The following is a 24,831-nucleotide window of genomic DNA, read 5'->3' as shown; positions in this document are numbered from 1 at the left end:
CTCGCCTTGAAAGGATGAAAATTCAGCACGTCTCAATCCATTTCAGAAGAGGAGCCTCTCCTGATCCACCCGACACAAACACCATACCCGCCCGCACGTCTCTGTGACCTATGTGGGGAAAGCGACAAAAAAAAAAAAAAAAAAAAAAAGACTGTAGCGACTACTACGGAACCAAGAAGAAACAGCGCGGAATAAGAGCGTGGCCACACCAGGACCCACCCCAATCTCCGGGTCGCCGCGGGCCCCGCCTTTAGGGGGGCGTGGCTGAACTCTCCTTCCGGGTTGCGGGCGGAAGTGGACGAATTTGAATTGTGTGGGCCGTTGGATGGGGCTGTTCTCGGATGGCGTGTGGCGCAGCGCGAGAAGAGAAAAGTGACACGGCTGCTCTGGAACTTCTGCCCAGCGCGCCTCGGTGAGTGGATGGGTAACGGGAAGAAACGGAGTATTCAAGGGAGAGAAACCGAACTGTCGGCTGGAACAGGGCGTCGGGAGACAGGACAGTTAGTGGGGGCCTCGGCGTGCCTTTAAGGGGTGGGTGTCGGGTGGTGGGGCCGGATGTAGGAAGTTTTGGAAGTCAGGGCGCGGGGACCTTCTTCTGGGCCCCCGCTCCCGGTGGTGGCGCGCACAGGCCAACTCTAACTGTTGGGGATACCGACGCCCGACCGCCCCTGAGATTAAACCTTTTTAAATCTCTGACTCTCTGGTAATCGCAGTTAAGTATTTCCTTCAGTTCGACTAGAATGCTGAAGCTTCAAGAGCAGTTATTGAGAAACCGTTACCTTAAGCAAAAGAATCTTCCTTTATTAAAGATGGGAGGTTGAGGCAGGTTTAGAATGAAGGGATGCTCTTCGTGGCTCCGAGTTCCTCCCCAGAGGGATACTTGAGAGTAGTCTTTATTACTCTGGACCGCAGGGAATTGACAGTCTTTGAAATGCCTGGTGGGGATTTAAACTGAAATCTGAGTATCCTTTGTATTCAAAACTCGGATATTTTTCTTTCACCGTTGACATTTTTCATGTACCGCAAAATCCGAGACTCTTGCTCATTTAAATTGGTTATAGTAACAGCGGTGATTCACAAGGATATTAGTTTGCTGACAATAGGGATAAGGTTTAGTTCCACAGACCTGCCTTTTCACCTCATTCATTCATTGGGCAACTGGGTTATTGTGGATTCATTTCGAAAGTACTATTGTTTCCAGCATCGGGTTTTCTTTGTTTTGGTTTTTTAGTGTTTTTGTTTTATTTATTTTTTTGATAACTACCTCAATTACCAAATTCTATCTAACCTCCTAACAAAGTTGCGCCTTCTGAAAAAGTTTAATGTTTACCCTATCTGTAGTGAGCATTTAAATGTATAGAAATTTTATATCTTGCCTTATTGAAAACTAAACTGTCAGAAGTTTTGTGTTGCTTTATAGTATAAGATATTTTATGTTTAAAATTATTAACAGCAAGGTAACCTATCATATAAATGTATAACTTTCTTTTAAAAAGTAGGACGTAAGAATCCTGCTCTCTCATATCTGCTTATGAACTTTTTCATTATTAGCCAGGAAAAATAGATTTCAATATTCACTGTTTATGATTGTTGAAATTTAAACATTTTGTTTGAGTGCACCAAAGACATTAGCTGTACTTTCCTGAGGTTTGCAGATAGCTGTTCTGCTTATTTCATGTAAACTACAAGCAAATGGTAATTTGAAAGTACTAGCGTCTACATTTTAATCTGTTCCTTTTCCTAAACTGCATTTTTGCTCTACCTAAATCAGTGAGTTACAATTTTTATTGTGTACTTATTACCTTGAAAGGTTTGTTAGGTGCTGATTCGTATTGCTTGTGTTTGAATTCCATCTTCACCCCTTGGTAGCTGTGTGACCCTAAGCAAGCATTTTTTAACCTTTCTTTTAGTGCTTTGATTCCCTTAAGTATAGCGGGGATAATAACAGTGCCTATCTTGTAGGATTGCTGTGAGAATCAAACATTTAAAAATCTTAGAATACTGTGTGACACTTAGTAGATGAAACATGTATCTCTTGTTATGTTATTAAGCATTGTACAAACTGTGTTATATACATTATTTCATTAATCTGCACAAGTGACACTGTGATATGTACTGGTATTTTCAGATAAGAAAACTGAATCCAAGGGGGGTTCAGTAATTTGTTCTCAAACAACAATTAAAATGTTCTTACTGGGGTGAGAAATTAGATTTAATTAGAAAGTTTATACCTTATACTGATTGTAATGCCTTCTGCTTCTGTCTGCGGTTTCTTCTTCCAAGTGTTGCCCCATAAAAATCTCTGATGACTTTCCTTTGTCTACCATATATAATTCAAATTTCTTAGCTTTTTCTTTTTTCTCCACAAAGCTCTTCTCAATCTGGTTCCAAACTGTTTTCAGTAATCATCTTCATGGTATTCCAGCATTATTTTACTGATGTTGTGTCATACTGCTATAATTCTCCAAATCTATTCTCTGTTGTGTTTATGTGTACCTAGCCATTGACCTTTTGTATTTCCTCTTAAAATTTTACCCAGTGGGTTTCAGAAAGCTTTCCAGACTTCCTCAAGTAGAGTGCTGCTTCCTCAGTGCTTTTCAGTTGTTAACAAATGGCACTAAACTAAGAGCTCTTGTCTTCTTTGTCTTTTTATCTGCAATTCTAGATGCAGAGGAGTAAGTATCCTTATACTCTGAAAGTGTATGTTCGAGTGCTTGTTATTTTAACAGTTTTAATACTTTAAATTTTATTTACATTTAAATTTTAAATTTTATTTTAACAATTTTAATACACTGAAAATGTTAAAAATTAAGATGGAATATAATTCTGTGTAGCTTAGAGAGAGTTTAGTGATATCAATATAGTTCGCAAATTTCACAAACATGGAAAAATACGTATTGAAATTGTAGGATCAGAAGACCTTCACATGGGAAAATAATCAAGAGCACTGTTGCTAGTATTCACAGAACTCACAAATGCTTTATACATATTTCTCCTTTAATCTTTGCAGACATTTTATTACTATTACCTTACATTAAGGTGAAGAAACTGAGGCACCAAAAGATTTACACTTCTACATGGATTCAATTCTAAATTAACAAAATATTGGGAAATTAAAAACAGAAAAGTTTGCCTTTCCTTTTTTTTTTAACTTTTTATTTTGAAATAAATTCAAACTTACAGAAAAGGTGCAAAAACAATGCTAACAATTTCCCATATATCCTTCACTCATTTTCTAAGGTGTTACAGTTTTGTCATATTTGCCTTCTCCATGCCCCAGGCCAGCCTTGCCCTACTTTTTTTGTTTCCAGAAATATACTTTGTGGTAAAATGCACTTTGTAATTAAAGAAAAACAGTCTGGTTCACATGTTGTACTTTGGAAGTGTTTTCTTGCCTTTTTTTGGGTTTGTTTTTAATGGTCTTGACAGTTTTGAAGAGTACAGGCCAGTTATTGTATACAGTGTGTCTCAATTTGGGTTTGTCTTGTATTTGCTCAGGACTGTATTCAGGCAGTGCTTGGGGGTGGGAGGAGCAGGAATGTGGGAGGAGCAGGAATACTAGAGCAGTGATGTTGTGTCCTTTATGCATTGTATGGGGTGGGCATGACTTACATTTGTTCTATTTCATCAATAGTTCATTTGATCACTTGAGTATGGTGTTGTCTGCCAAGTGTCTCTACAGTAAAGTTCTTTTTTTCTTTTTTTTTGCTTTGCAATTAATGAATACCTTGTGGGAGATAATTTGAGATTATATAGGCATCTTATTTATCACCATATTTTTGCTCACTACTCTTACTGTAACAGAGAAGTTTGATGTCAGTTTTTGCCCATTACTCAGATCATATAAGATGTATGGTCACACAACAGGTTTATCTAGACCATGAGAATACTTCTACAGTTAGGAAACTGAAGTAGTATCCATTAATTCCTGCCATAATTTTAGAAAGTCAGGGGTCATATGGGTAATTCTTTTTTTGTGCGTGTGTCTTTTTTTTAGGGCCACGTTTGTGGCATATGGAAATTCCCAGGCTAGGGATTGAATTCAAGCTGCAGCCAGCTGTTGGCCTACACCACAGCCACAGCAAGGTGGGATCCAAGCCGCATCTGCAACCTGCACCACAGCTCACAGCAACATGGGATCTTAACCCTCTGAGTGAGGCCAGGGATCAGACCTGCGTCCTCATGGATACTCATCAGGCTTGTAACCCTCTCGTCCATGAAGGGAACTCCCCGTGAGGGTAATTCTGGTGTGACTACTTGAACAGGCTGTGGAATGTTTGAAGATGTAATCAATAGTTTTTTATGCCTTTCCTTTTGAGTTTGATCAGTTAAGACTTACCTGACTTCCTTGCCTACAACCTGTCACCGTTGTAGGCATCATCATTCTAAGGACTAGTGGGGTAAGGGCCTGGGTTAAGGAGTGTATGATCCTAATATGCTGTCATTACACCTTCTCCAGACAAAGTTGTACCACATATTTGAGTCAGAGCTGAAGATCTGATGCTGACTAACCATTCACATTATTTCTTCTTGAATTTTGGAGTTGGAATACAAGAGACTATTGGGAACCAAGCTGGAAATGTCTCTATGTACTGAGATGACAATGCAATGATGAAGAAACATGAACAGGGAGCGGATATATTGAGAGGGAAGGAGGGAAAACCTGTTTTTAGAGAATTAAAGTCAATATAAACTTATAACTACTGCTTTTTCTTTTTAAACAAGACTTTATATATTTTTAGAGCAGATAATAGGATATCCCTTGTACCCCCACCTCCACAACATAGCCTCGTCCATTATCATCTTCTCCCACCTTCCCCGCACCACTAGAGTGGTACATTTGTTATAATGATGAATTTACATTGACACATGTTAATCACTCAAGTATATAGTTTAAATTATAATTCGGAGTTCCTGTTGTGGCACAGTGGAAATGAATCTGACTAGTATCCATGAGGATGCACGTTCGATCACTTGCCTTCCTTAGTGGGTTAAGGATCCGGCATTGCCCTGTAGCTGGGATCTGGCGTTGCTGTGACTGTGGCTTAGGCTGGCAGCTAGAGCTCCAGTTTGACCTCTAGCCTGGAAACTTCCGTATATCCTAAAAAGATAAAAAAAAAAAATTATAATTCACTCTTGGTGTTGTACATTCTATGGGTTTGGACTTGTATATATTATTATGGTAATATACACAGTATTTTCACTGTACTAAAAGTCCTTTTGTGTTCTACCTATTCATTCCTCTTCTGCTCTTCGTAATCACTGATCTTTTTACTGTCTGTGTAGTTTTGCCTTTTCCAGAATACAATATAATTGGAATTATACAGTGTGTAGCCTTTTCAGATTGGTTTTCAAACAGGTATTCATGTAGGTCTTTTGTACAAGTGAAGTGGCGTAAACGGAACTTTTGAAAAGCAGGAGATATCTATACCTAGTGTGATTGCTGGGTGATATGGTAGTTCTGTGATGTATTGAGCAACTGCCAATCTGTTGGTCCACAGTAGCTGTACCATTTAACAATCCCGTTAGCAATGTAAGAGGGTTCCAGTTTCCCCATATCCTTGCCATTGCTTGTTTTCCTTTTTATTTTTTATTTTTTTATTATGGTCACTTTAGTGGGCATTAAGTGGTATCTATGTAGTTTTCATTTGCTTGTCTCTAATAAGTAATGCTGTTGAGTGTTTTTTTATGTGCTTGTTGACCATTTAAATTTTTCTTTGAGAAATATCTATTCAGATCTTTCCCTGTTTTAAAGTCAGGCTATTTGTCCTTTTGTTAAGTCGTAAGAGTTTCTTACATATTCTGGACGTTAAATCCTTATCAGGTATATGAATTCCAAATATTTTTTTCCATTTGGGGGATGTGGTTTCACTCTCTAGATTGTAGTCCAATCTATTTATTTTTTTTCTTTGTTTCTTTCTCTTTCTTTCTTCCTTTCTCTTTTTCTTCTTCTCCCTTCCCCCCACCTTCCTTCCTGCCTGCCTGCGACTTTGGTGTCATATATAAGAAACCATTGCCAAATCCAAGGACATGAATGAAGGTTTACATAATCTTAATTTTTTTCTAAGATTTTATAGTTTTGGTCTTACATACTAAGTCTTGAATCCATTTTGAGCTAATTTTTTAAAATAGTGTAAGGTAGAGATCAACTTCATTCCTTTGTAGTTGGCTACCCGGTTGTCCCAGCACCATTTGTCAAGGAGACTGTTCTTTCACCATTGAACAGTTTTTGATAACCTTGTTTTTTGTTTTGTTTTGTTTTGTCCTTTCTAGGGCTGAACCCATGGGATATGGAGGTTCCCAGGCTAGGGGTCTAATTGGAGCTGTAGCGCTGGCCCACGCCACAGCCATAGCAACGTGGGATCCAAGCTGTGTCTGCAACCTACACCACAGCTCATGGCAACGCCAGATCCTTAACCCACTGAGCAAGGCCAGGGATGGAACCTGCAACCTCATGGTCCCTAGTCGGATTCGTTAACCACTGAGCCACAACAGGAACTCCTTGATAACCTTGTTGAAAGTTAATCATAGATGTATGAGTTTATTTCTTGACTCTGCTCCTTTCCTATTTCTATGTTTATCCTTATGCCGGTATCACTTTAGTTTGGTAGTAAGTTTTCAAGTTGGAAAGTAAGAATTACTTACCTTTTTCTTTTTCACATTGTTTTGTCAATTCAAAGTCCCTTGTAATTTGTGTGAGTTTTAGAATCAGATTTTCCATTGCTGTAAAAACAACCATTGGATTTTGATAGGGATGGCATGGAATCCGTACATTGCTTTGGGGAGAATTGCCGTCTAAACAATATTAGTATTTCAATCATGAACAGAGTTCTTTCCATTTCTTTGGGTTATTTTCTTTTTGTTATACCTTGTGGTTTTCAGTGTACAAATCTTGTGCCTCTTTGTTACGTCTATTCCTAAATTCATTCTTTTTGATGGTATTACAAATGTAATAGATTTCTTAATTTCCTTTATAGATTGTTCTTTGCTATTGTATAGAAATTTAGCTGATTTATTGTGTTTGACGTGCATCCTGCCACTTTGCTGAATTTATTAGATCCAACAGTGTTTTATGAATTTATTAAGATTTTCTACCTATAAGATCGTGTCTTCTGCAAATAGAGGTACTTCTTGCTTTCAATTTTGATGGCTTTATTTCTTTTCTTGCCTTACTCTGGCTAGAACTTCTAGTACAATGTTGAATAGATGTGATAAGAGTGGGCATTATTGCTTTGCTCTGAATCTTATGTAGGTAAAGTTTTCAACTTTTTGCCATTGAGTTTGATGCTACCTGTGGAATTTTCCTAGGTGCTCTTTATCATATTGAGGAAATTTCCTCCTATTTCTAGATCCATGAGTGTTTTATCATGAAAGAGCATCGGGTTTGCTTAGGTGGCTAGTCTAGCTAAAGAATCAACTTTTGATTTTATTCTCTCTTGTTTTCCTATTCTTTACATTTAACTCCGTTCCAATTTTCTGAATTCCTTTCTTCTACTAGGTTTGGTTTCACTTTGCGCTTTTTCTAGTTCCTTCAATTACAGTTAGATTATTGTTTTGTGGTCTTTTTTTTTTTAATGGCCACACCCTTGGCATATGAAAATTCCCAGGACAGGGATTGAATCTGAACTGCAGCTGTGACCTGTACCACAGCTGCAACAATGCCAGATCATTTAACCCAGTGTGCTGGGCCAGGGATTGACCCCACACCTCCACAGTGACTCAAGCCATAGCAGTTAGATTCTTTTTTTTTTTTGTCTTTTTGTTGTTGTTGTTGCTATTTCTTGGGCCGCTCCCGCGGCATATGGAGGTTCCCAGGCTAGGGGTTGAATCGGAGCTGTAGCCACTGGCCTACGCCAGAGCCACAGCAACGCGGGATCCGAGCCGCGTCTGCAACCTACACCACAGCTCACGGCAACGCCGGATCGTTAACCCACTGAGCAGGGGCAGGGACCGAACCCGCAACCTCATGGTTCCTAGTCGGATTCGTTAACCACTGCGCCACGACGGGAACTCCCTAGATTCTTAGTCTACTTACACCATAGCAGGAATTCCTGGAATCTTTTTTATTTTATTTTTTTATTTTTTTGTCTTTTTGCCATTTCTTGGGCTGCTCTCGTGGCATATGGAGGTTCCCAGGCTAGGGGTCTAATCGGAGCTGTAGCTGCCAGCCTACACCAGAGCCACAGCAACGTGGGATCTGAGCCGCATCTGTGACCTATACCACAGCTCACAGCAACGCTGAATCCTTAACCCACTGAGCAAGGCCAGGGATCGAACCCGCAACCTCATGGTTCCTAGTCGGATTCGTTAACCACTGTGCCACGATGGAAACTCCCCTGGAATCTTTTTTAATGTCTGCATGTTATAGCTATAAATTTGCCTCTGATCACTTGCTGGTCTACCACAGGTGTTAGTATGTTATGTTTTCATTTTTTTTTCATCTCTAAGTATTTTCTAATTTCCCTTGTGGTTTCTTCTTCACTCATTGCTTGCTTTAAATTGTTTTGTTTAATATCTACATTTTTGGTGAACTTTTCATTATTCTTTCCTTCATTTGCTTGTTGGCCATGTTGTACTTCTTTTCTAAAGTCTGTGTTTAACTCCCAAGCTTGTGTTTTTGAGGCCAGTTTTACCCTAATACCAAAGCTAGATAAGAACACTACAAGAAAAGAGAACTATAGACCAATATCCCTGATGAGTATAGATACACAAATTCTCAGGAGTTCCCATTGTGGCTGAAAATCCAACATAGTGTCCATGAGGATGTAGGTTTGATCACTGCCATCACTCAGTGGGTTAAGGATCCATCCTTGTGGTGGTGGTCACAGATGCAATCTGGATCCCACTTTGGTGTGGCTGTAGCATATAGGCTAGCAGCTGCAGTTCCAGTTTGACTTTTAGCCCAGGAACTTCCATATGCCACAGGTGCAGCTTTAAAAAGAAAAAAGAAAAAAAAAATTTTCACAAAATATTAGCGAACTAAATTCAATAGCACATAAAAAGGATCACCACGATCAAGTAGGATTCTCCCCTGCATGCAACAATGGATCAATATATGCAAATCAATAAATATAACACATTGCCCTAATACAAATAAAAATTAGTTATCTTAAAAGGTACAGGAAAAGCATGTAAGAAGATTCAACATCCTTTCATGATAAAATTCTCAACACATTGGGCATAGAGGCAATGTATCTCAGCATTATAAAGGCCATGCACGACAAAGCCCATAGCTAGCATCATATTCAGTGGTGAAAGGTTGAAGACTTCAGATCAGGAACAAGATAAGGGTACTCTCTCTCAACACTCCTATTCAGTGTAGTCCTAGCCAGAATAGTCAAGCAAGAAAAAGAAGTAAAAGGCACCCATATTAGAAAGGAGGAAGTGATATTGCAGAAGACATGATGTTATATATGGGAACATTCCTAAGGATCCCTTCAAAAAACTATTAGAACAGCCAACCAAGTAGAACAAGTGGGGAATTTGGCTTACTTTATTGTATTAGTTGTCTATTTCTGTGTAATTAATCACCCCCCCAAACTTGTGCCCTAAAACAACAAATATTTATTATCTGACAGTATTTGTAGTTGAGAAATTCAGAAACACCTAAGCTGGGTGGTTCTGGCTTAGGGTTTCCCTTAAAGTTGCTCTCAGCCAGGCTGCAGTCATTTGATGGCCTGAGTGGGGTCAGATGATTTGTTTCTAAAATGGCTCACTGTGGGTAAATGCCTCAGTTCTCTGCCAAGTGAATCTCTCCAAGGAGCATCTTGAAAGTCCTTATGACAACCAGCTTCCTCCAGTGCAGGTGATCCGTGCAGAGAGCAAGGAGAAAGTCATAATGCATTTTATGACCTAGTTAACACATGTCATTTCTGCCAGGCTTTTTGGTGGAAGTTACTAAGCACAACTACAATAGAAGGAAATCAGGCTCCATCTTTTGAAGGGAGGAGTATCAACTGTGAGTACCACTGACTGAGCCAGCTGAGGTAAGCAGTGCTGGAGACTCAGAATACTTCTTGACATTGGCTTCCTGGAGCTCTTCATTAAATTGTTAATGATTTCTCAAGAAAAGGGAGAATGCTCTTAGTATTATTTCTAAGACCTAGATTGTTGTTAAGAATTAGGCTGTTGTTGAGATTTAGACTTGTTTTCCTTTTTCTACTTAGGAAGTCTTAAAATTCATTTACTAGGAAAAGAATGATAAAATCCAACTAAAAATATATCAGTTTTTGTTTTCTGAAGAAACAAGATGGTTGTTTGAAATCAAACATCAGTCAAGATTTAGAAACAAAAGTTCTCTTTCAAATGCTGTGGGTTAGGAAGAAAATTTATGTAAACTGGTGTAAAGTATGAGTTTCGTAATATCTTTAGAACATTATTCCATTTGGGAGCAATTTTAATTTTAATACAATTTTTTTCTGGCCTCACCTGTAGCATATAGAAGTTCCCAGGCCAGGGATCAAATCTGAGCCACAGCCATGGCCTCACAACTGTGGCAATGCCAGGTCCTTAACCCATTGCACTGGGTTGGGATTGAACCTGCACCACCTCAGAGACAATGCTGATTTTTAACCCACTGTGCCACAGCAGGAATTTTAAGCTTAGAGAAAAGTTATAAGAATAAAAAAGGAACTCACATACCCTTTCTTTAGATTCACCAATTATGTTCATGACATTTGGCTCATCATTTTTTCACCTGTTTTAGCTCAGTCACCCTAAAACCACCAGGGATAAATCTTAGTGTGATAAAGTTAGGTCATTGCAATGAGAAAGATTGCTTACCAGGAAAACCACAGGGCTTCTCACAGGTAAAGCGTAAAATAGAGTTCTTATAACATTTTTGAAAAAGTGGCATTGAGGTGAAATTTAAATGAACTAGTATTTTGATAGTGTCAAAACAAAGCCAAGAATGTGTATAAATGAGTCGACATCAGGTCTGAACTATGAAGTGGGCCTAGGGTGGTGTTTCCTTGCAAACTACAAAATTAAGAGGAGGAATATTATATTCAGAAAGCTCTGATCTGTAGCTCTGTACCTCTTTTGGAAACTTTGATTTCTTCTTTGGTTTTTGTTTTTAAAGACTTCTTTTTGTAATTGAATTGCTTTGGTACCTTCATTGAAAATCAAATGACTAGAAAAGTGTGGGTCTCTTTCTGGGATCTTTATTTTTGTTCCGTTAGTCTCTGGAGTACTGTATATTAGTACACTTTGAAATATAAAGTATGTCAGATTGGTACAAATAGGAAAAATCTTTCCTGTGTATGTTTTGATAGCAACAGAGAGTTCTCCTATGGTCATCTGGTAGCCAGTGATATTTGGAGGCTTTTCAGCATGGTCCTCTGCATATTCCTCTGCTCCTTTTTTTGTGACATGGAGATTGATGTTCACTTTTATTCTTTTCTGTTTATTTCTAAAGATGAGGAAGCACTTGTTTAGTACAGAGTTCTAAGGCTGGTAGTTAAGAAACCTCAGGTACCTTTCTTGATGTAGCATAGTTGTCTGTACATATATTATAAAGATCTAGACAGGAGTTCCCTGGTGGCCTAATGGTTGAGGATCTGGCTTGATCACTGCTGTGGTTTGATCCCTGGCCCCAGGAACTTCCACATGTCCTGGGTGCAGAAAAAAAAAAGCAAAATAAAACATATTAAGTACAGTATTTATTAAAAATAAAATAAAGATTTAGACCGAACTTAATTGTACTGTCCAACTAAGAAATGCCTTGGGTCCTTGTAGTGGGAAGGAAAAGCAGAAGACAGGAAGTAGCCATATATAAATTGCGATTTCTGGAATTCCCATAGTGGCTTAGCAGAAGCAAATCTGACTAGCATCAGTGAGGACACAGGTTCAATCCCTGGCCTCAATCATTGGGTTAAGGGGTCTGGCGTTGTTGTGAGCTGTAGTGTAAGTCACAGATGTGGCTTGGATGTGGTGGTGTGGCTGTGGTGTAGGCCAGCGGCTACAGCTCTGATTCAACCCCTAGCCTGGGAACCTCCATATGCCATGGGTATGGCCTTAAAAAGACAAAAGACAAACAAAATTGTGATTTCTTTATAAATTAGTCTAGAACCTTGCAAGTTACCTATACTGTGGACCTCAGTCATTATTCTGAATTACAATAAATCAAATACTTATCAAAAAAGTAAGCAGGAGTTCCCGTCGTGGCGCAGTGGTTAACGAATCCGACTAGGAACCATGAGGTTGCGGGTTCGGTCCCTGCCCTTGCTCAGTGGGTTAACAATCCGGCGTTGCCGTGAGCTGTGGTGTAGGTTGCAGACGCGGCTCGGATCCCGCGTTGCTGTGGCTCTGGCGTAGGCTGGTGGCTACAGCTCCGATTGGACCCCTAGCCTGGGAATCTCCATATGCCGTGGAAGCAGCCCAAGAAATAGCAAAAAGACAAAAAAAAAAAAAAAAGAAAAAGTAAGCAATAGCTGTAGCTCACCTGCAGAGGAGAGAGGGTAAGGAATTATAAGTTGGAGAGATCAGAAATCAAATATAAATTAAAATATTTGTTTAGGTAAGGTGCTGTTATGTGCTAATGGGATTTTCTGCAATAGATTTGTGAAACTGCTAGAAATTTGAAAGTCTAGGTCTGTTCCTAATATGTCCTGAAGGTCCTGGCTCCTTTCCTCCTTTCCGCTAAATGCCAGTCTTACCAGGCTCTCCCACACTTGTTGAAAACTACTGGTCTTAGAAGTGGAAAGGCGAGGAAATTAAGTACTAGAGTAAAAAATGATTATACAACTTGTTTTTAATCATGTGTTGACTAAATTTAATTAAAATGGATAATTTGAGAATTTTAAAATTAAGATGGCTATATTCTTATTTTTCCTAGTAAAATGAATGAAAATAAACCTGGGGGCTCACAGAACCTCGGTAAGTAATCATATTTAAAATATTTTCAAATATAATTAAAAACATTAAGATATTTTATTCTTGCTTTTTTATTACAATAAATCATTTTAGACTGCTACTCAAACAATAGGAGTTTCCTGATCCATGCTTAGTTCATGTTTCCATATACTAAAGTATAATGTTGGGTGTATACATTTCAACAAAAATCAGCTAGAAGAGGATAATTTGCCAGATTGTATTTGTATTCTATGTGTATTTATCAGGAATAGTTTGTATCTGAATAAAACAGTATTATTTATTTTAGTAAATACATTTTTTTCACCTTTTTGAGTACCAATTCAACCCCTAACATGGGAACCTCCATGTGCTGTAGGTGTGGCCCTAAAAAGACAAAAAAATTAAATAAATCAATATAATGAAATCAGAACAATTTTACTGAATTTTAAACAGTACAATTTTAAAAACAAATACAAATAAAAACAAAAGTAACCTACTTAGAAAAATGCATGCATGCTGAAACCTAGTCCTTTCTGTGTCCAGGGTCTCTATACTGGGCAGAGGGAGGAGGGAATCAGATAGAAAGCACAGGTCCACAACACATAGTAGATGCAGCTCCATCCAGCATTCATGCTAAGGACTCCTCTTTTGTGGTCTCAGCTAATTCCTTGTATTCCTCTTCTTATTGATAGCTACATTCACATTTACAGCTGAAAGTGTAGTCATTGGGGATGAAGAAGTTATGGTGGGAGCTGCTGATGTGAGATGTCCAGAAAACAAATGTGAACTTGCTAAAATTACTTTGGGGAAGGGAGGGAAACTGAAACCTTTTAAAAGATTGGGGAAAGGGGTTTTCAGTTACTGCTTATTTTATTAAACTGGAGTGAGGGAGGGCAAATGTAGGGGGTATATTTCACAATACTAAGTATCCTATTAGCTCATGCTGTTTCTTTCCAGTCCTGAAATCTGTTCTGTGAGTTGCCTCTTAACAAAGTAAGCCTTCAGTACATAATGTCCTTTGTTTGTTTGTTTGTCTTTTTAGAGCTGCACCCACAGCATATGGAGGTTCCCAGGCTAGGTAGGGGTCAAACTGGAGCTGCAGCTGCTGACCCACACCACAGCCACAGCAATGCAGGACCCGAGCCACGTCTGGGACCTACAGCATAGCTCGTGGCAATGCCAGATCCTTGATCCACTGAGTGAGGCCAGGGGTTGAACCCGTGTCCCTATGGATATTAGTTGAGTTTGTTAACCACTGAGCCACTATAGGAACTCCATAATGTCCAGTGTTTATTACATGTATTAGTTAAGGTAAATAAGACTAGCTACTATAATAGGTAAACTCTGAACTTTAAACGGTTTAACACAATAAGAGTTTATCACTTGCTCATGTTACAGTCCAGTGTGGATTGGTTAGAGGAGATTGAACAGAGAGTTTCTGCTCCATGCAGTCATTTAGAGATTCAAGTTCATTCCATCTTGTATTGACCTGCCCTCTTAAGATGCCCAGGGTCTTTTTAGCTAGTGATTTTCTGTTTTTATTAGTATGTTATTAGAGATTTGCTATACAAGTAAAAGATTTGCTATATAATATTTGCTATAACAAGTAAAGATTTGCTGTATAAAGGATTTGCTATATAAGTAAAGATTTGCCAGACAGGGAAGGATTGGTAATTATAGAACTAACATTCAGTTCTAAGTGTCATACCATTTAATATATTGCTATATGCTATCCCACTGAATCCTTATTAAGGCAGAGTTTGAGGTAGGTACTGTTGTTACTGTTATAAATAAGTTTTTAAGATGAGGAACCAGATCCATAAAATGTTTATGTGACCTGTCCAAGGTTACACAGCAAGAGTGTGGAACTGAGTCTTAACTCTGATCTCTCTGACTCTACAGTTCACCTTTTTAAAATTTTATTATTATTGTGGTAAAATACATATAACATAGAATTCATCGTTTTAACAGTTTTGAAGTTTACAATTTGGTGGCAATACATTCACAGTGTTGTGCAACCATTACCACTATCAGGTTTCAAAACATTTTCATTATCCCCAAAAGAAACTCTGTATCCATTACATAGTCACTTCTCATTTCTCCTGTCCTCAGCCTCTGGAAATCACCAGTGTGCTTTTTGTCTATCTCTGGATTTATGTACTTCAGATAATATAATCTCTTATATAAATGGAATCATATAATATGTGACCTTTTGTAATTGGACTCTTTGATTAGCATAAAGTTTCTCGGCTCATCTGTGTTGTAGCATGTTGGACCTTAATATTTCATTCCTTTTTGTAGCCAAATGATATTCCATTGTAAGGATATACATTTTATTTATCCAATCATCCATCAAATGTTGGACATTGTTTTTTCTTTTTGGATATTATGAACAGTGCTGCTTTGAGCATTAGTGTATAAGTATTTGTTTGAACATCTGTTTCTGTTTCTTTGGTATATATACCAGGAGTGAAAAGTGTTGTATCATATGGTAACTGTGTTTAACTTTTTGAGGAACTGCTGACTGTTTTCCAGAGTGGCTGTACTATTTTACATTTCAACCAGCAGTGTGTGAGGGTTTTAATTTCACCAGATCCTTGCCCACATTTGTTATTATCTGACATTTTGATGATAGTCATCTTAGTGAGTATGAAGTAGTATCTTCACCATGGGATTTGTATTTCCCTAATGACTAATAATACTACACATTTTTAGCATGCTTATCAGCTATTTATATATCTTTGCAGAAATGTCTGTTCAGGTCCTTTGTCCCTTTTTAAAATTGAGTTGTTTTATTGTTGAGTTTTAAGACTTAATACATTCTGGATATTTAGATCCTTAAAAGGTATATGATTTCTAAATATATTTGCTCATTTTGTAGATTATCTTTTCACTTTGATAGTGTCCTTTAGTGCACAACAATTTTAAACTTTAATGAAGTTCAGTTTATTTTTTTCTTTTATTAGTTTTGCTTTTAGTGTCATGTGATATCTAAAAAACCATAGCCAAACCAAGGTTATGAAGATTTACCCCATGTGTTCTTCTAAGAGTTGTATAGACTTCTGTTAAGTCTTTGATCTGTTTTGAGCTAATTTTTGTGTAGGGTATAAGATAGGGATTCGGTTCTATTATCTTACATGTGGCTACCCACTTGTCTCAGCCCCATTTGTTAGAGATTATTCTTTCCTCATTGAATGATCTTAGCATCCTTGTTCAGAATTAACTGACCAGGAATATATGAGTTTTATTTTTGGATTCTTTCCACTGATTTATTTGTCTATCCTTATGCCAGTACCACACTGTTTTGATCTCTGTAACTTTGTTATAAGTTTTGAGTCTTCTCTGGCTAATGGTTTGTCAGTTTTGTTTACCTTTTCAAAGAAGAAATTTTGCTTTTATCTATTCTGTATTGTTTTCCTATTCTCTATGCTTATCTCTGCTTTAATCTTCTTGCTTTTTAGGGCTGCACTGATGGCGCATGGAAGTTCCCAGCCTAGAAGTTGAATCACAGCTACATCTGCCAGCCTACACTATAGCCACAGCAGTGCAGGATCCAAGTCACATCTGTTACCTCCATCATAGCTCATGGCAATGCCAGATCCTTGACCCACAGAGTGAGACCAGGGATCAAACCCGCATCCTCATGAATACTAGTTGGATTCATTTCCACTGAGCCACAACAGGAACTCCTCTGCTTTAATCTTTATTTCCTTTTTTCTGCTAGTTTGGGGTTTAGCTTTTCTTTTTCTAGTTCTTTTAACTTTAAAACAAAGTTATTAAGATCTTTTTTTTTCCATATAGGCTTGCTATATGAGCCCACAAGCCTAAAGATCAGCCAGAGATGAAAGCTTAGTGTTTCTTGGATTATTTCTGAGTATACATCCAGCCCTAGGCATGTGGTATCCTTCTAGATCCCCTTGTGCATGTGGGGGCTTCTTTTTTTTTTTTTTTTCTTATCCTTCTTTTTAGGGCTGTGGCAGCAGCATATGGAAATTCCCAGGCTAGGGGTCGATTTGAAGATGTAGCCCCCGGCCTATGCCACAGCCACAGCAATGTGGGATCTGAACCGCATCTGTGACCTACACCACAGCTCATGGCAATGCCGGATCCTTAGCCCACTGAGCAAGGCCAGGGATTGAACCCGTGTCTTCCTGGATACTAGTCAGATTCACTAACCACTGAGCCACAACAGGAACTCCTGTGGGGCTTTTTAAAACTCTTATTTTTCCCATCTGTTCCCCTTTCCCAGCCTCTTCTTTCCTAACCTTTTTGTTCTGTCACCTGCTTACTATGTCTGTTATCCTTTGCTCCAAGCTGCTGCCTCTAATATATTTGTCTTAAGTGCTTTTAACAATCAGACTCCAGCCCAGAGAAAGTTCTGAGGCTGGTGAAACAAGGGCAGGCGTCTAATCCCATCCCTCAGGGAGCCACCACACAGGTAAAAATACACAATCATATTTCTTTGGCAACAAGGTGCATATTATCTACTCCTAGACAAGCCGCACTAGGAACACGGGACTTAAGAAAGCAACACACATTGAATGTGGGCCAAAGGCCATTGCCTAGCTAGAGAGAGGGTGGGGAGTGGCAGGCAGGTAAGTTAAAATGCCACATCAAAATTTGGCAGCTTGTTTCTTTATTAAGCATTCTTCTGATTGTTTTAAGTTTTTAAATAAGATTTAAGAGTTTCTGAAAAGTTGGTTCTGATGGTTTTGGCGGCTTAATAATTTGCTTTAGTGGAGAAATGGAGTTTTAGTTTCCAAATTTATTATTTTCAATTATATCACCCTACAAGTTGCCATTTTAACTATACACTGGGATGAATCATGAAAGATCAGTAAAACGGGATTTCCCATTGTGGCTCAGCAGGTTAAGGACCAGACATTGTCTCTTTGAGGATTCAGGTTTGATCCCTGTCCTCACTGGGTTAAAGAACCAGGAGTTCCCGTCGTGGTTTAGTGGAGACGAATCTGACTGGTAACCATGAGATTGTGGGTTTGATCCCTGGCCTTGCTCAGTGGGTTAAGGATCCGGCGTTAGCGTGAGCTGTGGTGTAGGTCACAGATGGCGGCTCGGATCTGATATTGCTGTGGCCGTGGTGAAGGGCAGAAGTTACAGCTGCGTTTTGACCCTGTAGCCTGGGAACCTCCATATGCCGTGGGTGTGGCCCTAAAAAGCAAAAAAAAAAAAAAGATCCAGTGTTGCTGTGAGCTGTGGTGGTGTAGGTGCAGATACAGCTCTGGTCTGGTGTTGCTGTGGCTGTGGCATAGGCCTCCAGCTGTAGCTCTGATTCACCTCCTCGCCTGGGAACTTCCATATGCCACAGGTGTGCCACAGAAAGGAAGGAAGGAAGAGATTGATGAAAAGGAGTTCTCTTGTGTTGCAGCGGATTAAGGATCCTGACATTGTCACTGCTTGGCTTGGTTCACTGCTGTGGCATGGGTTTGATCCTTGGCCTGGGAACTTCCACATGCTGCACAGGCAGTCCAAAAAAAAAAAAAGATGAATTAAAAGATGTAAAGTCACAATTTTGTTTTAGAAGTATTAGAAATTTTAATTTACTGATAACAATAATATAATGTGATTTATTCTCCTAGAAAGAATTGAACACATTCCTCCAATTCCATGTTTGTTTGTTTTTTAATATTTTTCATACCTTTACTTTTTTCACTGTTAGCTTGTGTTTTCTGTCGAAAAAATGATGACTGTCCTGTTAAATATGGAGAAAAGAAAACTAATGAGAAATGGAATCTCACCGTGCATTACTATTGTTTGGTGAGTACAGTTTTTAATTAAATCCTAGAAATGTGATATTCTTCTAAAGATATGAATTCAATACTGATGGCTAATTTCTGAGAAATGGTAGTCATTTAACTTTTCTGGGTCTCATTTTGCTTGTATGTACAAATAAGGTTTTTCACTTATCCAATTCTGAGATTCTAAAATTATTTGATATGTAGAAATACCTGTCATCATTATCTGCTTGTTTTTATCTAACTCTTTAGGGCCTAAGTAGGAAAAGGAGAAAATGGTTAGGTTTCTCAGGGAGTTGTTCATTTTACCACTTTGTTGTTTACATGGTTGCTAGTGATAACTCTCAGAAAAGACTCATTTGACAGTTCAGGAAGTAAAAGAAAAATGTTTTATTTCACAGAGAACCTGGAAAGAAAAGTTCTGACTAAAGGTAATATTTATGGAAAAGGAAATGGATTAATGTATAGGTCACTCAGAAGAAAGAAAAAAATATCATATTGAGAATTAGTCTCATTTATTCCTCATTCCTTCCACCAACTTCTCACCTTACTGAATCTGCCTTAAGCTATTAGTGGTATCACCACTGCCTTAGCATGCCAAGGTTGCATGAGTACATGTGATATTTTTTGGCACTTGTATTAGTTATATATTGCTGCTTAATTAATTATCCTGAAATTTAGCAGCTTAAACCACATTCATTATCTCATATGGTTTCAGAGGGACAGGGATCTGCTATTGGCTGAGCTGGGTAATTCTAGCTCGGGGTCTTTCATGAGGATGAAATCAATGTGTCAGCCATGGTTAGGTCATCTAAAGGCATGTTGGGCTGGAATATCCACCTCCATTGGTTCACTCACATGGCTTTTGGCCTCAGTTTCTCCATGTTGGCAGGACGCCTCAGTTCCTTACTTCCTGAGTGTCTCTGTAGGGCTGCTCATTGCATAACAACTAGCTTCTTCTGAAGCAAGTGCTAAAAGAGAAAGAGGCGGATAGATGTATACTGAGTTGGAACCGTCGTTTTCAGTCACATAACTACTGTCACTTCTACTTTATTCTGTTTGTTTAAAGTGAGTCATTAAATCTAGTCTACACTTAAGGGGAAGGGAATTATGTTCTACCTCTAAGGAATGAGTATCAACAAATATGTGGATATATTTTTATACCCTCTACAGCATCCATGTTAAAACTCTTTTAGATGCTTTCTTGAGAAATCATCTAATGTAAATTCTTGGTGGTCCTTTAAGATTTGTAGAGTGGAATCTTGTAGTTTGCATCAGAAAAGAAAGCCTTTTCATTTTTCTTAGGAGTTTATTTTACTTTCTCTGCAGTAGAGTTAGGAGAGCTATTAATCAGTGAGTTATTTTTCCATAATTCTTAGTTAATATATATCATTTTTTATTTTTTTATGGAATATATTATACTGATTAAAATAAATCTCTAGGAGTTCCCATTGTGGCTCAGTGGAAACAAACCCAACTAGTATCTGTGAGGATTTGGGTTCGATCCCTGGCCATGCTCAGTGGGTTAAGTAAGGATCCAATGTTGCCGTGAACTGCAGTGTAGGTTGCAGACACTCAGATCTGGCGTTGCTATGGCTCTGGTGTAAGCTGGCAGCTCCAGCTCTGATTCGACCCCTCGCCTGGGAACTTTCATATTCCATAGGTCGGCCCTAAAAAAAAAAATTTAAAATAAGATAAATCTCTAATAACAATCCTGAAGTATTTTAAATTATTTAATATATTTAAGATGGACATATCAAAATCTTCCTTATAATCTGCTTTATTTTATTAGTGAGTATAATAATCTCAAAACATATTGTTCCTAGGCTCAACACTTAAAAGATTCTATTTCATTGTGATGAGTATAGTGATGTTATAAATGGTAATGGAATGTTAGAGCTAAAAGAGACTTGGAGACAATCTAGTAGTGTTTTTATTTTTGTGTTTAATGTTAGAAACATTAAATTACTTGCTTAGGGTTCCAGAAAGTTGGACATGTAGAACCTGAATTTGTTTTTCTTTTTGTGCTGCTCAATGGCTTAGAGAGTTCCTGGGCCAAGGATCAGATCCGAGCCACAGTCATGACCTAAGCCCCAGCTGCACAGCTGCAGCAATATAGGATCCTTAACCCACTGTGCCAGGCTGGGGATCGAACCTGTGTCCCAGTGCTCCCAAGCGGCTGCTCATCTTGTTGCCCCACAGTGGGGACTCCAGAGGCTAGGTTTTTTATTCAGTTTCATGCTTTTGCTTTATTCGTGTTCATATAATTCAGTAGATTTCCCTATAAATATACCTTTTATGATTCAGAATCTAGGTAGGTTTTTTTTGTTTTGTTTTTTGCTTTTTAGGGCCACCCCTGCAGCATATGGAGGTTCCCAGGCTAGGGGCTGAATCGGAGGTGTAGCTGCTGACTTATACCACAACAACTTCAGATCCGAGCCACATCTGTGACCTACACCACAGCTCATGGCAATTTGCCAGATCCTTAACCCACTGAGCAAGGCCAGGGATCGAACCTGCATCTTCATGGATACCAGTCAGATTCATTTCCGCTGAACCATGATGGGAACTCCAGATTTAAAGTCTGCCTGTAATATCACTGATAATCTGAATTATCTCCATATTATTTATTTACATCTTTCAGTATTTACTGTTTTTTTCTTCCTATTAAAAACTTTTCCTCCTAAAGTTTGATTATAAGTGTTTTTATTCTTCCTTTTTCTGTTATTTTCTGGAATACTCATAGAAACCAGTTTGGTTTTATGAACTGTTAATACACATTGTCTTCCAAATCGAAGAATGTGACTAGCCTCTTATTTTGACCATGAAAAATAAGCTATTATAGGTAAGAGATACTTGAAATTTGAGTTGTTTTATGTCCATTTTTTAATTGGAATATTGTGTGTGGGGGTTTGTGTGAGTGTGTGTGTGTGTATATTTATTCCAATCTAGTTTCTTAGAGTTTATTTTCTAATTGATAATATGTTCATAGTTAATGTCAAGTGGAATTTGGCAGAGAGGTAAAGAAGAAGAAGGAGTTTATGGTTTTCTAATAGAAGATATCAAGAAAGAAGTAACTAGAGCTTCTAAATTGGTAAGTAAATTATTTTATGTATTACACTATATTCCATAAATATTGTAAAATACTAGAAAAGTCTTTTCCATCAATTTCTCTGCTTGAATTTATGAGATTGATTTTATGTTTCATTGCTTGTTTTTGTCACATACAGTAACTTTTAGAAGAACGTTTTATATATTTGCAAATCAAAGAGCTAAACTGACCTTGGGTGAGATATGTGACAGTACTGATTTCCTTATCTTCCAACCTAATCATCATTTCACCCACTCTTACCATCAGAATTATGACCATATTTCCACTTTGCTATTCTTCAAATCTTTAGTTCCAGGTCAACCCAACTATTCACTTTTCATTCTTACACCTCAGTTGTTGGGTTGAAATGGTAGATTGAAATGGAAATTACACAGTTGTACAGACCAGTAATTTATGATCTCTGCATCTCTTGTGGCTCTTCTGTGACATAGTATGTTTATGTTCAGTGTTTCTTCCTGTTCTCCAAGATTAGTGTTCTAAACTTAACTTGTTATTCATCCAGTTATAATTAATGGATCTTCTGTATGGTAGCTATTATATTACATGCAGGAAACAGACTGTGGGTGCAGTCTGAGTAGAAATGAGAGTAAACCTGACCAAGGAAATGAAAGATATGTGCTAAGAACTATAAAACATTAATCAAGGAAATTAAAGAGGATTCAAAAAAATGGAAGATATCCCATGCTCCTGGATTGGAAGAATTAATATTGTTAAAATGGCCATACTGCCCAAAGAAATCTACAGATTTAATGAGATCCCTATCAAATTACCTATGATATTTTTCACAGTATTAGAACAAGCAATCCAAAAATTTATATGGAACCATAAAAGACCCAGAATTGCCAAAGCAATCCTGAGGAAGAAAAACAAAGCACAAATCATAACCCTCCCATACTTCAGACAATATTACAGATCTGCAGTAATCAAGGCATTGAGGTGGTACTGGTACAAAAACAGACATACAGATTAATGGAACACCTTCGATAGAAAGTCTTCAATTTCTGAACACCCACATCTAGAGAGTCAATACTCAGTTTAACAGCAAAAAATAATAAAAGTGCAGCTTAAGACACCCCAAAGAATTCAAAGTTTGGGCTACAGAAATAAATGTCTGCTCTGTAAAGGACAGATTTCAAGAAATATCCGCTGTGTAAACACTAATGCTATTTCTAAAAAACTACAAATAGTTCAAACAGAACAGAATAGGGCACCCAGAAATAAACCGAGACACGGTCAATTAATCTTCAACATAAGAAGCAAGAATATAAAATGGGAAAAAGACAGTCTCTTCAGCAAGTATGCTGGCAAAACTGGATAGCTGAATGTAAATCAATGAAACTTGAACACATTTCTCACACCATGCTCAAAAATAAACTTAAAATGGCTTAAAGACTTCACCATGAGACAAGACACCATAAAACTCCTAGAAGAGAACATAGGTAAAACATTCTCTAACATAAACTGTACAAATGTTTTCTTAGGTCAGTTTCCCAAGGCAATAGAAATAAAAAACAAAAATTGAAAAATAAAAGCTTGTAATCAAACTTCTAAGCTTTTGTACCTTAAGGGAAACCATAAAAAAAAAAAAAAAAAAACAGCCTATGGAATGGGAGAAAATAGTTGTAAGTGATGTAGCCAACAAGGGCTTAATCTTCAAACTATACAGACTACTCATACGATTCCAAAAAAACGAAAAAAACACCAAACAATTGAAAAATAGGAAGAAGACCTAAATAGACATTTCTCCAAAGAAGACACATAAATGGCCAGTAGGCACATGAAAAGATACTCAGCATCACTAATTATTAGAGAAATGCAAATCAAAACTACAGTTAGGTTTCATCTCATACTGGTTAGAATGGCCAGCATTAAATAAGTTTACAAATAACAAATGCTGAAGAGGGTGTGGAGAAAAGGAAACCCTCCTACACTGTTGGTGGGAATATAAATTGGTACAACTGCTTTAGAAACCAGTATGGAGTTTCCTCAACAAACTAAGTATAGAAACTACCACATGATCCAGCAATCCCATTCCCGGACATATATCTGGACAAAACTATAATTCAAAAATATACATGCACCCCTATGATCATTGCAGCACTATTCACAATGGCCAAGACATGGAAACAACCTAAATGTCCAACAACAGATAAATGGATTAAGAAGATGTGGTATATATACACAGTGGAATAGTACCTAGCCATAAAAAAGAACGAAATATGCCATTTGCAGCAACATGGATAGAACTAGAGATTTTCATACTAAGTGAGGTAGAAAGACAAGTAGTATATGATAGCACTTATATGTGAATCTAAAACATGGCACAATGAACTTATCTACAAAACAGAAACAGACTCACAGACATAGAGAACAGACTTGTGGTTCCCCAGGGAAGTGCAGAGGGATTGAGATGGATTGGGAGTTTAGGGTTGATAGATGCAAACTATTACATTTAGAAAGGATAAGCAGTGAGATCCTACTGTATAGCACAGGGAACTATATCCAATCTCTTGGATAGACCATGATGAAAGATAAGAAAGGGAATGTATATGTATGTATGACTGGGTCACTTTGCTGTACAGCAGAAATTGGCACAACATTCTAAATCAACTATAATTTAAAAAAATGAAAATAAAAGGAAATAAATGAGAGTTAAAGAATGAGAAGATTGGAAGAACAGGGGATATGTCCAGAGAAGGTGATAAGGGAATTGATGATTTCCATGGTGGAACAGTTTTTGGTAATGAGAAGATTCTTCATTACACTGGAGTGGAGGTGAAGTACATTGACACATTTTAGTTTAGAAAGTCAAAAGAAAGGTTGCCTCATCAATGCATAAGTCATTTCAAATGACAGCAAGAATTAAGATACAGAGAAAGGTGTCAATGTTTGCAGGTGGCAGACTGACCAGGAAGTTAGTAGGTGATGGAGAGTAGATGTCATTAGGCCCAAAAGACCAGATCTTTTAAAGTATGAAGATAGAGTAGTGGCCTACAGTGTGCAATGCAGAATTGAAATAGTGTTCTGTTTGTCCCCTTCCTGCCTCTATCCATATTCCACTCCCACCACTTGCCAAGTCTGGAAATTAAGGAGGATGGGAAAATAAGCAGCTTC

General features: G+C 37.9%; 1 protein-coding gene across 3 annotated transcripts in view; it reads left to right on the top strand.

Moving 5' to 3' along the window:
* The first annotated feature begins 262 nt into the window (after window positions 1-262).
* Window positions 263-24,831, top strand: part of G2E3 (G2/M-phase specific E3 ubiquitin protein ligase) — a 60,714-nt gene continuing 36,145 nt past the window's right edge. Inside the window, exons 1-5 of one of the 3 annotated variants that reach the window (XM_047795513.1) lie at window positions 270-412; window positions 9,880-9,986; window positions 12,836-12,876; window positions 18,530-18,627; window positions 21,598-21,699. In XM_047795513.1, coding sequence (XP_047651469.1) covers window positions 12,840-12,876; window positions 18,530-18,627; window positions 21,598-21,699 — 237 coding nt within the window. In that variant the 5' untranslated portion in view covers window positions 270-412; window positions 9,880-9,986; window positions 12,836-12,839. Of the gene's footprint in view, window positions 413-9,879; window positions 9,987-12,835; window positions 12,877-18,529; window positions 18,628-21,349; window positions 21,451-21,597; window positions 21,700-24,831 lie in introns of those variants that run through there. The other 2 variants (XM_047795512.1, XM_047795515.1) reach the window with 2 other exon arrangements.

This window comes from Phacochoerus africanus, chromosome 9 (genome assembly GCF_016906955.1).
Source record: "Phacochoerus africanus isolate WHEZ1 chromosome 9, ROS_Pafr_v1, whole genome shotgun sequence".
NCBI classification, from domain to species: domain Eukaryota; kingdom Metazoa; phylum Chordata; class Mammalia; order Artiodactyla; family Suidae; genus Phacochoerus; species Phacochoerus africanus.
The sequence above is the reverse complement of the archived record's forward strand: the minus strand, read 5'-3'. Positions and strand labels throughout refer to the sequence as shown.